The sequence below is a fragment of the Delphinapterus leucas genome, chromosome 19 (assembly GCF_059928025.1).
Source record: "Delphinapterus leucas isolate spDelLeu-1000000601 "Yukka" chromosome 19, BTC_Dleu_Yukka2, whole genome shotgun sequence".
Taxonomy (NCBI): Eukaryota; Metazoa; Chordata; class Mammalia; order Artiodactyla; family Monodontidae; genus Delphinapterus; species Delphinapterus leucas.
In genome coordinates, this window is record NC_143147.1 from 37117194 (window position 1) to 37132703 (window position 15510).

Consider the following 15510-nt stretch of genomic DNA (forward strand, 5'->3'; position numbering starts at 1 on the left):
TTTAGAGTAACACTAGCTGCTGTTACAAACCCTGCTTTTCAGTAGCTTAACACTCACACACCAGTCAGTGCGGGAATCCCTGGTCGATGGGTGGCTTTTCTTTTCTTTGGGTAGTGATTTTGAGACCCCAGCTCCTTCCAGTTCATGGCTCTGCCATCCCCTAGGGCCTCTGAGTTCTCTGCATTCAGTTATGGATGAGGCGTGAGAACAGAGAAGGCATTCCAGCGCTGTTCTTGAAAACCCCTGGTCCACAAGACGTAAACATCAACTCTCTCCCCTTCCACTGGTGGAAATTAGTTACATGCTCACATAAGGACGTACGGGGAGCTGAGAAATGTAGTCTCTGCCTGGGAGCAGCCTCCTGATAACAACTCTACAGTGTGGAATGGAGAACATAAATTTTGGTGGACACTGCCAAAGGGGGTAAATGAGAATGTACAAATACACCAACTACAGAATTTTATAAAATTGTTTATTATTATCTAATAGTCCAGTGTCTAGGTACCAGTGTCAGTAGGACATGTTCTTAGAGGTCTTCTGAATTTTTTTATTCTATCACAATCCAAAACAGCATCAATTTTTAAAGGTTACCCAAAGCTATAGTCTGAGACCATAGAAACATTTTCTTTTTTTGAAAAATGTATCACCTTTGGACTTGGTACGTTTTTGCCTCTGTACAATAATTGACAGCAATCTAAGCCTGTGTATATTACTTCAAAAAATATAATTCATATTTTTTCAGGACTTTTCAGTGTTCATTTTTTACAAGTCTAGTGATGTGGAATTTTTTCCAATATTATGCATAAGTAATATATTACTGTAGCTTTAGATTCTTGTAGCATAATGTAATATCTAGACCTAAAGATTTTTTAATTAATTGGATTATTTAATTGCAAAATATATCTGATATATATTTTTATAGAGAATGCCATAAATATAGAATAGAAATAAAATTTGTCTTCAAGAATGTAAAGATTTGAATGGGATCCTGCTAATGTTTGATCAGAGCCTCACTGGATTTCCAAATGCCTAATTACAAAATTCTCAAAGTATTCTGTGATATTTACAGAGTTCATTAATGGGAAATACTCATTTTGATTTTAGGAGTATATTTCCAAAGTTATGTAAGAGGGAACTCTTTATATATCAGTGGAAATAAACTGCTTGCAATTTTCTCTTAAACATGTTTTGGAATGGATACTTTCTATTACTAATCTGTAGTCATTCTCATAACCAGTGTCTGACAAGATTACATGCTGCCTCACCAAGGTTTGGTGACTTTTTTATAATTTTATTGACATGGTTCACTTTCTGTTCTTCCCTTCTGATTTGTTTTCAATTGGGAATATTTTTTATTAAATCTTTTATTTTCATTACTACTTGAAGCTTATGGCCAGTTGTAAAATTTTTCAGTGATTCCAAGTACTGATACCAGAAACATTTTGGATTAACATATATATTTGTCTTTATTTTCTGGTTCATATGAATATTATATACATAAGATTACCCTGCTCTCTGTAAAAAAAGGACATTGTAAGTTAATTACTTTGGCTTATTGTTCTGCAGCTTTATCTTAAATAGATAATATATGCAATCTTGCTAAATTCACAATAACATATAAATAGTATCATTAACAATGGAAGATTAACAAAAGAACCTCTTTCTTCATCACAGACCATTATAAGAATGAATTTCTACAAAACTTGTGTTCTTTTTGTCTTTAAACCACTTTTCTCTTAACTGGCTGTCCTAAATTTTTATTTAGAAAGAAAGCATTTTGCATGCTAGGAGGTAAGAAACATAAGGAAGGTAATTATAATGGAATTTAAATAATTCACTTACATTTCTTTGGCAATAAAATAAAGCATGTTCTCTTAGGGTTTATTTTTTTTATAAGCGCTAAAATATGTCCTTCAAATTACTAATATTATAAAATAAACCACACAACACTGCCATCTTCCCAGCTCAAATATTACTGTTTTCCAACAACAGATTTGGCAGTCATTCAGAGGCGAGTAGTATTAGGCTTTTTAGATTTTCAAATATATCTGAACTGCTGTTGATTACTCCCCAAATCAGGTCAGATACACTCTCTGCAGGAACATTTCCCAGAGGTACTGTATGTTCAAATGGAAGATTTTCATGTTTCACAGTCAGCCTCATTTATTTTCCAGACCTCTAAATTTTTCATACTAAGTAGCAGCATCTCACTTTGTGAACAATGGGGTCTTTATTAATTAAACAGAGTCAACAGGGTTGATTTATTCTCTCTCTTCTCAGTTGAATTACCAAGCACACAAATCAGAGAGGAAATATTTCTAATAGTAGAATGTTCTCCAAGCCAGTAAATCTGGGATTATCTCATCATACCGATTATGTCAAAGCTCTTTAGTCACCATGCTCACCAGGACATAAAATTGAATCGTATACACACAAAAGGCCCCGTTCCAGCATCACAGGAAGAATTCCAAGTTTTTCTTACAATATTCAGAAAGCCCTAATTATTAACAAAAAACAAAAAAACAACCATGATCATTATTGAATATCTACTCTTCACCAGGCACTTTACATGCATTACCTGTGTTTTAGAAGCATTGGTTCTGGATGTGTTTTATTTTTTCTAGTGATTGGCTATTGTATTTGCATGTTTGGCGCTAAGGTGTGTGTTTTTCAATTGTGTACAGAGAAGTGTATTATGAACATAAGATTAATCATTTAATATTTTATGGTATTATTTTGTATTTGGAGAAAGATCAGATGTTGACTTGTTGATTAAAAAGTGCCAAATGAAGTTTACTGTCAAGGATGACTTTCTGGCAGAACTTTCTAATATTCATTGTTCAGAGTCTATAACTACATTTTCTTCTTAAACATTTTACTTTTGCTTATTTTATATTATCAATTCAGTGGAATGTCCATATATGGGCAGTTATAATATTTCAAACGTGAGAATTTTTTTTAAGTCACATAAGAAAGTGTGTACCCGACCTTACCCCTCAGGTAATTAATTGTGCCTGTTTTTCTTCCTTTCCAGCCTCCCCAGTTAAGGAGCATTGTAGGGGAGGAAGGATTTATAATAATCTAAATTAAAGTCTCTTCTTTGGACTAACATATTATAAATGTGCTGATAAACAGTAAAGTAAATATACTAAGATATCCCATCAAGCTTTTTCCTTTCAGTTTTAAACAGGTACGTTGTACGGGACAATGTGTCCTCATTTCCCCTTGCAGTGGTATTCTAGCCCTCTGTGTTACACTCACTGGTAATTCTTTAAAACCACTTTCAATTTAGGCAGCTTTCCAGCTTTACAAAAGCCTTGAAATGAAGTTAACCTGTGCAGAATCAAATGCTTTGTAAGTTTAGCCTCCATAATAAGAAATCGCACTAAACCATTTTAAAGAGGTGATAGTAACATGGATTACTGTCAAGAGAATAACTATTCTTTGTATCACTTAACCACACTCTGAGGTTTTGAAACTATGAAGATATCTGGGCCTTGCCACATCTACCTCCATCTTAAACAACTTAAGTGCATTTACTCTATCGTGAAACTATAAGTGATCTTCTTCCACGGAAAGCTGCATTTTCAATATTTAAACAGAAGAGTTGAACAATTTGTTTTGGGGGATAGGGATAGAATTTAGAATATAGGACTGAAAACAAACCAAATCCTGTAATAACCCTGAAACTGACCATGGGTACCAAGTGCAACATTTCAGTTATTGTCATCAACAGGCACTAAAGTAAGTGCCTCTTTGTGACAGATCCCAAATTGTGCTCAAAGGCACACTCATCCCATGCGTGCTAATAGGGCATGTTAGTTTGAGTAATATTATAAACTCTTGGAGAGTCGTAAGACACATTAGTATATTTAGGGCTCTGGGAAATCCTACAGTAAAAAAAACCTACTTAACTATGTTTAAACTAGTGTATCTCAAAGTTATTTGACCATAGAATTCTCTTCTTCACATAATATGTATTAAAAACCCTTATAACACACTTCAGAAATGTTATTCTGTAATATTTTAGGAAGTAGGAGATACTTTGAGATCCACAATCTTATTTGATGCTCATAAGTGCCAGCCCTCAGATGGACTTGATCTAAGACATGATGCTTCTCTGAGGTTGAGTTTGGGTAGGATGGGGGCAGGGGAAACTGATCTAGGATGGATAGGGCAGCGAGGTAAGCCAGGGCTAGAACAAGGATCCAAGGAGAAGGAATAAGTCATCCTATTCCAGAAGCTGTCTGTCCAGGACCCAGGAGCTGGGCAGATAGTGGTGGATTTAGGCGAGTCATCCAGCTGAAGGCTGGGAGTTGGATACTAGGTCTAAAAAACACCATGCATCAGGTAGGGGCACAAGTAGTGATGTTTCACCACTTCCTGAACATGCCCCATATATTTGTACGTCCTTCCTTACCTCTGCTTGTGTTCTTCCCCGAAACGCCTAGTTACTTGTTCTGAGAATATGTTAGGTACCATAGACTCAGAGATAAGAAACAGCTCCTGCCCTAAAGGAGCTTTGTATGCAGTACAAAGGTCTAAAAATAAACAGGCATTTGTAATACGGTATAAGAGATAAGGCCATGGGCACAGATTGGAGGAATCTAGAGGGAGATTTGGTTCTTTAGAATTAGTTTGAGTTAGCTGAATAAACAAGACGGGAAGGGGGAAGATTGTAGCAGAGAAGAAAGTATTGTTGAGGCAGGTAAGAAACAAGGTATTTCATACTATGGAATATGTATTTGATCCAGAAGGCATTAGTTGGCACTGAATTTTTAGCAGGTGAGCAGCAGTGTATGATCTGTCATTTAGGAAGATCTCTTGGCTGGAGTGGAGGATGAATTAAAAAACTAGAACAGAGGCAAAGAGACAAGCTGTTTCAGTGACCCAGGCCATAGCGTTGGAAAAGGAGAAAGGAAAAGATTCCAGAGATGTTACAGAAAGACAATCACAGGACTTGCTGATGGATAAAGAAGAGTGAGGAGTCAAAGATGACACATTCTCCTGCATTCTTTTGTTTTTGGTTTTGTTTTTACCGAAGAATAAAGAAAAAAATGGGTTTTGTTGAACCTAAAAACGTATCTAAGACTTTTAAAAACTATTGGATCCAGTTCCAACAGCTTCCTAATTCAGGAGACTGCAGTAGGGTGGAAGCAGTGTCGCTGAGGGATCACTGCTTGCACGGTGGGTAGAAGTACAGTCTTTCAGATTGTAATTGTATCCCTTTTTCTTCCCAAGTCACGTAACACAGACTACATCCTGGATGCATCCCGTGATGAGCGCACTGACCCTGTCCTGCTCAGAGGAGAACGAAGAGGATTGCTCCAGAGAACTTCCTGACCAGAAGAATTGATGGTTTTCTGTGGGAAGCTGCGGTCCATGGTCTTCTGGCATCTCGATCGACGTGGAGGACTCTGACACGCGACATCTAAAATAGGAGTAAACCACACACTATTTAGTGAAGTGAAATGGAGATTGGATTTAAGCTATTTTTGTAAAACTTTTTGGTATAACTGTATACATTTACAAAATTAATTGCCACTACAGTAGTTCTTTAGGAATAATCTAGTCCTGTTTTTGAAATCATATGTAATTAGATTTTATAATATATATAATTTTTCATATGTAATTTTATAGTTAGTTCTTTATAGAATATCAGACACAGGGGTTTTTATAATTAAGACATATTGAAAACTATGTGAACATAGTGAAACACTTCATTTATTTGGTAATTCACTAACCTCTTATATGCGTACCTTAGGAAAGTGATTTAAGCAAGTTTTCCACAGGCCACTGGATATATAGCTTACATCTTTATGATGCTTTCTAATTTACAAAATGCTTTTCAGACCCTGTTTTATGTAAACCATACAACACGCCTGTGAGGCAACTCCACTGGGTATTTTTCAGTTAGGAAAAGAGCAGTTCAGAGAAATGAAGCACCTTGTCCTGGAGCTGAGGCTCAAACCCTCACCTTCCGATTCCGTGTCCAGGCCCCTTTGCCCCACACCCTGCTGTCCCTGCAGAGGCAGGTCGCAGCCCGACACACAGGGTCGCATGTCTCTGTTGATGCAGCTGAGCTCCACAGCTGTGTACCCCTGGGGCCACAGAGACTCAGGGGGCACTTGTTCATTCAAACATGGCCCCCACCCAACCTCATGGTTCTCCTATAAACCCTTCCCCCAAACACTCACCAAGCAGGGGCATGGCTTTGTGACGTTGATTCAATGGGCTTCTTTCAGCAGCTCACATTTTTCTAAAGTAAAGGGACCGACTCCCTCGTGGGATTTGCCCTGCTGGGTTGTCCTTGCCAGAGGGAGTGTTGAGGGGAGCTGATGAATAGAGGGGCATCCGGAATCTATGTATCAAAAGAGACATCCTTGAACTCCTCTGCTGTGCATTCCAGACTGGCCTCATTATTGCTGATATCAGCCTCCAGACCGATTATGCTTCCGATCTTATTTCATCTTATTGTAAGGATGCTACTAGACAGTTTTTGGAAGGAATGAGCCATTGACTTGGAGTGCTAAAGATTTTCTCTCCGTTTAATGATTGAAACCTGGGGCTGGGAAGTTGGGGTGGGGGGTGGGCAGGGAGGAGGAAGTCATTTTAAATGCTCTGGGCATTAAGTACCAACTGAATAACAAAAAGGGACTTATCCTTACGCAGTGTCATTATATAGTTAGGTGATGTACTGTACTGAGGAAGCAAGTGAGCAAGAATCATTAATTAATCAGAATACTGTTCCCAAACCATCCGTGATAACACAGAGACGTTACCGTGTCTGTCTGGCCTCCTCTTCTCCCCACCACCACCACTGCTCTTCTTCTTCCTTTCCCTCTTCCTCTCCTCACTCCCTTCTCTCTTTCTCTCTCTCCCGCCCTCCCCACCTCTGAAATACAAGTAAGAAAAAGGAACTCGGAGCCTTGAGGATCACTTGACTCAGTGATTTTCAAACATCTTTTGGCGAAAAAGACTCATTTTTCAAGTGAATTCTTAAACAGAATCTCAATATTTGTAACAGATTTTTTTTTTAAATATTGCTGTCCTGCTTCAAACAAGATGGAGGCCTGAAGCCCAATTAAAACAGCCCCCAACACTGTTATGCAAACCTAAAACTCCTTAGAATATAGTGTCAGAATCATCCATTGTAACCATTTATATAGATGAGTAAACTGAGATCCTGAGAGCTCACACAGTGAGGTCAAACTTAGACCTAGATCTTGAGTCTCCTAGTCTACTACATTTCATATGGTATATTGTATAGATCTATGTTGTAAATATATGTGTACATTATGCCCATGCACACATTCCTGAATATATGTACGATTTATAATTTATGTCTTGAATGATAACATAAGTCAAATCCAGGCTGATAGGTAGTCATTAGCCCTGAGAAAAGTTTCAGAATGGCTGGAGAAACTTGTGTTTCCTCTGACAGCTCTTTGAGTATTCGGAAGCTGCAGGGAGACAAGTTTTGAGAGAAGGCCCTGAAGGAGCTCTTTCCTTGTGTCCCCCAGAGGTGAGTGAGATTCTCAAACACCCCAAGTTACTTTTATAAATTAGTATCTATAATTGTGAAAGTACAGACTATTTGTGGTTGCCAAATTAATGGTATGAAGTGTCCCTCCCCTTCCTGGGAGTGTTTTTCTAATTTGTTTCTAGTGAGGAAGACACAGAAGATGCTCAAGTCACTTGGCATCAAGATCCTCAGGAAGCAGTTCACTGGCGGACGCCTCATAGGTTAACTTTACCATTTGGTGCCACTTTCCTTCCTGCTTCCTAATCGAATACCTAATGGAAAAGGCCTACAAAAATCGTAATGAAATTATTTATTGGGCATTTTGTGCCATACATTCGTGACAGATAATTTGCATGTATTATTTCATTATCTTCTTAAAACAACCCCATGAGGTAGAAACTATGATCATCTTCATTTTGTAAACAAGTTTAGGATTAGAGAGAGTTGCTGACCTTTGCCTCAGGGTGATTTATCACCTACGTGTGGAAACTGGGGCTCAAAGCAAGTCTTGCGGGGCCCATTCTCTTAAACCACTGCAGAGCCAGTTAGAGCCATTGTGTGTGACACTGGCGGCAGAGCTGGGGTCCGGGGGTCAGTTTTACAAAGAGGCAGATTCAAGTTCGGTGTGCTAAGGAACTTCCTCGTAGTCAGAACACATCAGGAAAGAATTCCCCAGGAGTAAGTGGAAACCATGTCCCAGGAGTGTTCTGTCAGGCTGAACTCCTTACTGCAAGACTGTTGCTGAGGAGTTCAGGGTCTGAACTGGCTGGACCATTTGAGCACTGACTGAGATTTCTTCATCTTTATGCTTCTGTGACCTCTGAACCCACAGATGAATGCCGCAAGAGATGCTCAAAGAAACATATGGTGGGGAGTCATTAAGAATCCTTATTCAATGCAAGTAGAATCCCCCAATTATTTCAGAGTGAGTTGACATTTATATAGCCCATCTTTCTTTAAGTCAACTCTATTGTTGTGGTCATTGTAAACTCTTCTCTGTTGACCCACTGACTCAGATTGTAGGATCTAAAAATCTCAATGTTCTTACATGCTTCCATCTCACTTTACTAAAGAGTGACCTGGCTTAGCCTTCCTTACGTATTTAATCTCAGAATATTGACTGAGCACCAACAGTGAGCCAAGCACAGTACTAGGCACTATGGTGAAGTAGGGCAAAAGCCAATCATTTCCTGGCGGCTACTTACTGTTGGCTAAGAAGTTAAAAGCTTCTCAGGTAGTCAGAATTGAATAGCTTCTCTTAAATTTTTTTATTTTAAAAATAATCTATTTCCATTAAAAAAAGAATCAAGTAGTATGGAATTGAATAAAGTCAAAAGATAGCCTATCTCACTTTCCCAAGGTAGCTATCACTAATACTTTCATGAGAATTTTTACTCAAAGGAAATCATACTGTTAAGTATCTTTCTTTTGACTTAATATATTATGGTCATTTTTTTCATGGTGATACATAGATTAATGTTATACCTCAAATGTCTCCATAAAATATCACTACCCAGATAACACCTAATTTCTGTAGCCAACAATCTATTGATGAGCACTTAGACTAATTTAAATTGTCAGGCTTCCCTAGTGGCGCAGTTGTTGAGAGTCCGCCTGCCGATGCAGGGGGCACGGGTTCGTGCCCCGATCCGGGAAGATCCCACATGCCGCAGAGTGGCTGGGCCCGTGAGCCATGGTCGCTGAGCCTGCGCGTCTGGAGCCTGTGCTCCGCATCGGGAGAGGCCACAACAGTGAGAGGCCCGTGTACCGCAAAAAATAAAATAAAATAAAATAAATAAATAAAAATAAAAAAAGTAAAAATAAATTGTCTTCTGTTACTAACAATGCCACAGTGAACATTCTCATATTCATTAAATCCTTTTCCTCATACATCTATGTACTCTTATGCCAGTATGCCTATAGTGAGGATACATTCATAAAAGTAAATTACTACATCAAAGTTATGTTCATTTTAATTTTGGTATAAATTCACAAATTCTCCTCCATAAAAATAGGACCAATTTACACTACCAGCAATAGTGTATAAGAGCTTTTCTTCTCTATATTATAGAACAATTTTTTAGTCGAAAGACTGCCAATAACTTTTCTGATTGTTTTTGTCCTTAGAGTAATCCTTTTTCCATCACTATCTAAAGACCTGAATTTTTTCATCATTGGGTTTTAGTTGTCCCTTGACAGCAGAGGCTGACTCTGTATATAGGGGAGTCTAGCAGTGACCAATTCACTGTACGTCAAACACGTAATTACTGTCATCTTTTTATTTGAAAGTATTGACCTTTCCTACTTTATATATAATGGTGGCGAGGACCAACTTTTACTTTTTTATTTTATTTTTTTTAACATCTTTATTGGAGTATAATTGCTTTACAATGGTGTGTTAGTTTCTGCTTTATAACAAAGTGCATCAGCTATACATATACATATATCCCCATATCTCCTCCCTCTTGCATCTCCCTCCTATCCTCCCTATCCCACCCCTCTAGGTGGTCACAAAGCACAGAGCTGATCTCCCTGTGCTATGCGGCTGCTTCTCACTAGCTGTCTATTTTACATTTGGTAGTGTATATATGTCCATGCCACTCTCTCACTTCGTCCCAGCTTACCCTTCCCCCTCCCCGTGGAGGACTGACTTTTAAATTAGTTAACTGGGGTGAGAGGCCTTGGTAAAGTGCAAAGCACAATACAAACGAACTTTGAGCCTTGATTTCCCCATTTCTGTGAGGGGATAGTATTCCCCTGACTCTTCCCAAACCAGTTCAGCTCAGCAACCATTTCCTGAGCACCTGCGAGATGCCAGACAAGATGCAAGGCCTTGAAGATAACACACTGAGTAGTTTTGATTCCCAAATCAAGAAGCTCATAGTCTAAAACCCTTTTTTCCTTTCTTTCCTTTTCTCTCAAAAACCTTGTATTTTTCCTTAAAGGAGTGAGAAGTTAGGGGTTTGGTTAATAAGAACCCCTGAAGAGAGGCCCTTTATCACTCTCTTAAATTTGAATAATTCCAAAATAATATTAACAACACCCTTTGACTAGAAATAAAAGAAAAGGAACATACTGTATGAAGGGCCTCTCCAATAATAAATTCTAAGCAGCTGTAAAAATACAGAGTCAAATGATACTTTCATAAAGTATTTGCAAAATTAGAAAGTATTATCCTTTTTCTAGGGGGAAATGGACATTTTTATTTTCTTTGCTAAGTAAAATGCAACTATTTCAAAAGTCAACAAACTTGAATTTTACAACATACAGAACAAAAAGAACTAAGCTAACATTAAAACAACTTACATACTTTATTGCATATAAATTTTGAGGATGAAAAGAACTTTAAACAGAATACGCCCATAAAACTTAACTTTAGAAATAAAACCCCAAGATGTTTTAACTATAGCTATCCACATGTAATATCATTGTGCCTGCATGATGATTATGTAAATATTAAATGCAGTTCTGTATTTGCTTTCTTCATATGACTTTTTAACATTTAACTAATACTACTTTTTTTTTTTTTTTAAGTTTGAATTTCACTCTCAGCATACAGGGGTGGTCTGAGGGAAAGTGCAATCAGATTAGTAGCTCTGACCCCTCTTCATTCCTGTTCCCCCATCACTAAAATATTATCTGTCACTTTACCCTGTTTATTCCTTGTACATTATTTATCAATTTGTAATGATCTATTTGTGTTTTGTCTTCCTTAATAACGGGAGTAAGAATGAGAGTACGTTCCTTGATGACAGGGATTTATCTGTCTCATTCACCATTCTAGGAAGGATCTAGCACCATGGAGGAGGATCTAACACAGTGCCTGTCACATAGTAGGTGTTCAATGCATACTTGCCAAATTGAATGTATAATGTGCTGTCCATAGCTAAGACTTAGTTCCCACTTTAACTCTCATGCCCTTGTATTCCTTTATTCACGTTAAACACTGAGTGCTACCAGATGGCAAACACTGCAAAGTCCTAGAGATACAGTGCAAAACATATGTGATCCTAGCCCCTATGTGATTTATATATATATATATTTTTTTTTTTCTTTCTTTCTTTCTTTCTTTTCGGTACGCAGGCCGCTCACTGTTGTGGCCTCTCCCGTTGCGGAGCACAGGCTCCGGACGCGCAGGCTCAGCGGCCATGGCTCACGGGCCGAGCCACTCCGTGGCATGTGGGATCTTCCCAGACCGGGGCACGAACCCGTGTCGCCTGCATCGGCAGACGGACTCTCAACCACTGCGCCACCAGGGAAGCCCGTGATTTATATTTTATGCAAAGGACATTCAACTGAAATTAACCAAAGCTTTTTACACTTATTTTCTTTATTCCCCTTTTTTATTCCATAGCTGAACTTCTAGTCCATTTAATGTTCACTGTCTCAAGAAAGGTGTGTGGCATCAGTAAGCAGAGGAACACATGCTCTTTTAAGTTTCAAAGGTCTGGCTCCTTAGGGAATTGGAAAGGATTCATGATTTAGATCAAAGATCTGAGAGCACATATGATGTGGAAGAGCAAGGCTTTCCTACTCCCTGTCTAGGAAATAATTCCCCTGGCTGTGGGAATTATTATTACACATGCTGTGTATAGGCAGATAGAGCCTTGGACAATTTCAGTGAGCTTCCTCTAGCCCAGTGTGGTCCAAACTGGAAGATCATATTGATTCCCATGAACCCAAAAGGATCACAGGAGTAGCAGGAAGACCCACTGGACCTAAATGAAGATGTTTTCTATTCAGTCCACATGGCCCCTCAGTGAAACCCAACTTGGATAGTGACAACAGACCATCTAAACCCAGAGTGCCCTGGCACTAAGTAAGCCTCCCAGAGTTTAGCAATGACTCCCCAGAATGGAGGGAAACTGCAAGTTGACTGAGATTAGTATTGGTCGAGATCACTTATTCCCTACCCCGATGTCTTCTGGCCTGTCTGCCTCTGCATTCACAGGTAGTGACTGACATGCTTGGTGAGCTTGGGAGAAAGAAAAAGACATGTACTGTTTCTAGAACATTTCTTAATATATTCCCCTTTCTCTGATCCATGCAAACACTGCCTATTTGCTTTTCAGGTCTTTCTCATTTATTACCTGCATAATGGCAATGGAGGCAATATACCTTTCTCTCTCTCTACCACACCTGTCCCCATCAACCTACCCACCACACTTCTGTCAGAATTATCTTTCTGAAACACACATCTGATTCTATTGCCCCCTTGCTGCTCTTCAGTTCCTAGCACCTGCCATTAACTGACCCTTTCCTCTCTTCCTCCAGCAGCATTTCTCACCCAACAGTCACTCAGATAGACTGTTTTGTCTAGGGAACGTCTCCTGCCTCATTCCCTCAGCAGATTCCTTTTCATCCTTCCAAGACACCCCTCGATACACCTCTTCTGTGAAGATCCTAACACATGCTGCTTCCCCCCAGCCAGCACCGGCACTCTAGGTACTATCTCTTGTTCATACCTCTGTCCAGCCCCTCTTCCCACTCGGGGGTGGTGGAGTATGAACTTCCATCCCAAGAGGAGTTGCTGACCTATTTGTCCAGACACCCATTGGGGTACTACATTTATTTACTAATTTATTTCTATCTAGTGAACTGGGTTACTGAGTCCTCAACGCTTGAGGTCTGGTCCTACCCTCTCTTGTGTGCTTTCTGTCTCCACGTGGTAACAAGCATCAGAGCTCTGGTTAAAGCCAACTAGTCCCTCTCACTGTGGCTGTCCCACTCAACATCACAGCTAGGTGAGTAAATCAGGGGGAGTTGGGAGGGAAATGGGAAGAGAGAAGATTGGCTCAGATAGTCCGTTGTTTCTTATTTATATATTGTTACATTGGGGTATTTTTATCTACAACCTGGAGGGTGAGAAGGTTAACTGGGAGGAGACATGCTCTAAAATCCTACCCCATCCCCCTATCGCTGCAAACCTTTTAATAAAGCCTCTGTCACACTATACTTGCAATTAATTGGGGCGGGAAAGGGGGCATGTGTCTCTCCTACTAGACTCTGAGCCCTTTGAGTCAGAGTCCATATCTTATTCTTTGCCCCTCTCACAGAACATGGCAGAGTATTGTTCAACAAATGCTTACAGAATACATTTTAAAAGTGATTCATTGCTTTCAAAAACTCTTTTGGCTGTTTCCTGCTTCCAGCAGAAAAAAACCAAAGTGAATGAAAAAGAAAATGAGATGGGAGTTTAAGAACATCTACACCAGCTAGTTCTACTGAAGTTGGAATGATGTAATGGGTTTTTCTAGAAGAAGGAAGTGTGTGCTGCATAGGCTTGACCACAGAACTCACAGTGTGATCGCAGTGGGAGGGTTGTAAAGCATATACACAAATACTATTGATTTACCCAAGATTTTGAAAACTACAACAGAATGATTTTAGTATGGAAGGGTAGGTAAAGCCTAAAACCAAAATACATGTGCATTTCAAGGCAACAGTGTTGAACTTCTATTCTTACAGGTTAATTAATCATGTTGCTAAAGAGTTGATTTGGTACAAGGGAGTTATGTATTGCCACAGTACTTTGAAGGTGCAGAAATTATCCCATCTATAAGTCCGTTGGAATTGCTTGTGTGTGCTGTTTCGCAATAGAGAAATACATCTTTCATCAGCAAAATATGGGGTGAGAAAACAGGAAGACAAAACAAATTGGGTGGATAATAAAGTTACCTTGGCATATAGACAGTTCAGGTCAGGCATTTCTCTGAAATGGAATATGAAAAGATGTTTGTGGGGAGATCCTATTTCTATATGCTGAGTAGTTTTATCATTCAGGGAAGTAATCCATGCATTAAATCTAATGCCAGCTTTTTATTTTTGTGCAGTGATCACATGAGTTATATATAGTTCCGTGATCACCACTAAAAAATAAAAAGCTGGCACCAAATTAAATGCATGGATTACTTCTCTGAGTAATGTGTGTGTGCACACACACATACATGTATATGTGTATATGTACACACATACACACTTTAGAGGAATAAGAAATATTTAATAGACTAACGTCTACAGAATTTCAAGAATGTGACAAAATGGTGGCCCCTCACTCACAAATGTAACCCCTACTATGACTCATTCTAGGTGAAAAGTCTATGAAGTTACCTCAGTTTTCCCACCGTCGCTAAGATTGTTCATTGATTATATTCCTTCTGTCTCTGAGTAGCATATTCCTGATTAGTATTTCACCAAGTTTAAGACTCTATCAATTATAAGACTTACCATTATTTTTTCTATCACCAAAAATTGTTTAAAAGCATCTACAATATGACATAGTACTTTGGATTTTTGTCTTATGTCTTTTTAAGTATACTTAAGAGCTATTTGAACATAGTTTTTATCATGTGTATATATAAAGGAAAATGAAATACAAATAAATTGTGATATTCCTAAAACTTCTGTATATTCAGAGTGGAACTCTTCTGAAACTCTCTTTTAAATCAAAGTTTTCATCCACATTTTTCACAATAACATCCTGCCATCAAAATGAAGCATTTCTTAAAGAACTGTTCCACTACTATCCCTAGGAATTTCTCCCCAGGTCTTGACATCTATTCTGAGTTTTGATGCTGGTACTTTTTTTGATCTTTTCAAAAGGATTTAATAGAAGATTTTTAGACAATAATCAGGATTCATATTCCTTCCTCAAATAGTCCTTAAATGATTTATTTACTGAAAAGTAAAGTAACAGTGCATTCATACCACAAGAAAAACAACCAAGTTCATGCATGCCCAGGCAAAGACAACTGTATCATTATAGTTGCCTTTTACAGTTTTGGTGGTATAAGGGTGAACCTAACTGCCTTCCTGGCCAACAGGAAGTGGAAGACATCATGGGTTGTAAGACACACCTTGTCGTATGTTCGGTTCCCCAAGGTGAGAATTTGTTTGAACTAGGGGGGGAAAAAAAACATGGTAGGAAAATAGAGAAATAGGACTGACACATAGGGAAGGGAGAAAAGCCCACACAAGGGTGTGAT

General features: G+C 38.7%; 1 protein-coding gene across 1 annotated transcript in view; it reads left to right on the plus strand.

The window, feature by feature from the left end:
- Positions 1-15260, plus strand: part of STXBP4 (syntaxin binding protein 4) — a 189695-nt gene extending 174435 nt beyond the window's left edge. Inside the window, exon 18 of the mRNA XM_022552629.2 lies at positions 5242-15260. Coding sequence (XP_022408337.1) covers positions 5242-5356 — 115 coding nt within the window. The 3' untranslated portion in view covers positions 5357-15260. The remainder of the gene's footprint in view (positions 1-5241) is intronic.
- The last annotated feature ends 250 nt before the right edge of the window (positions 15261-15510 follow it).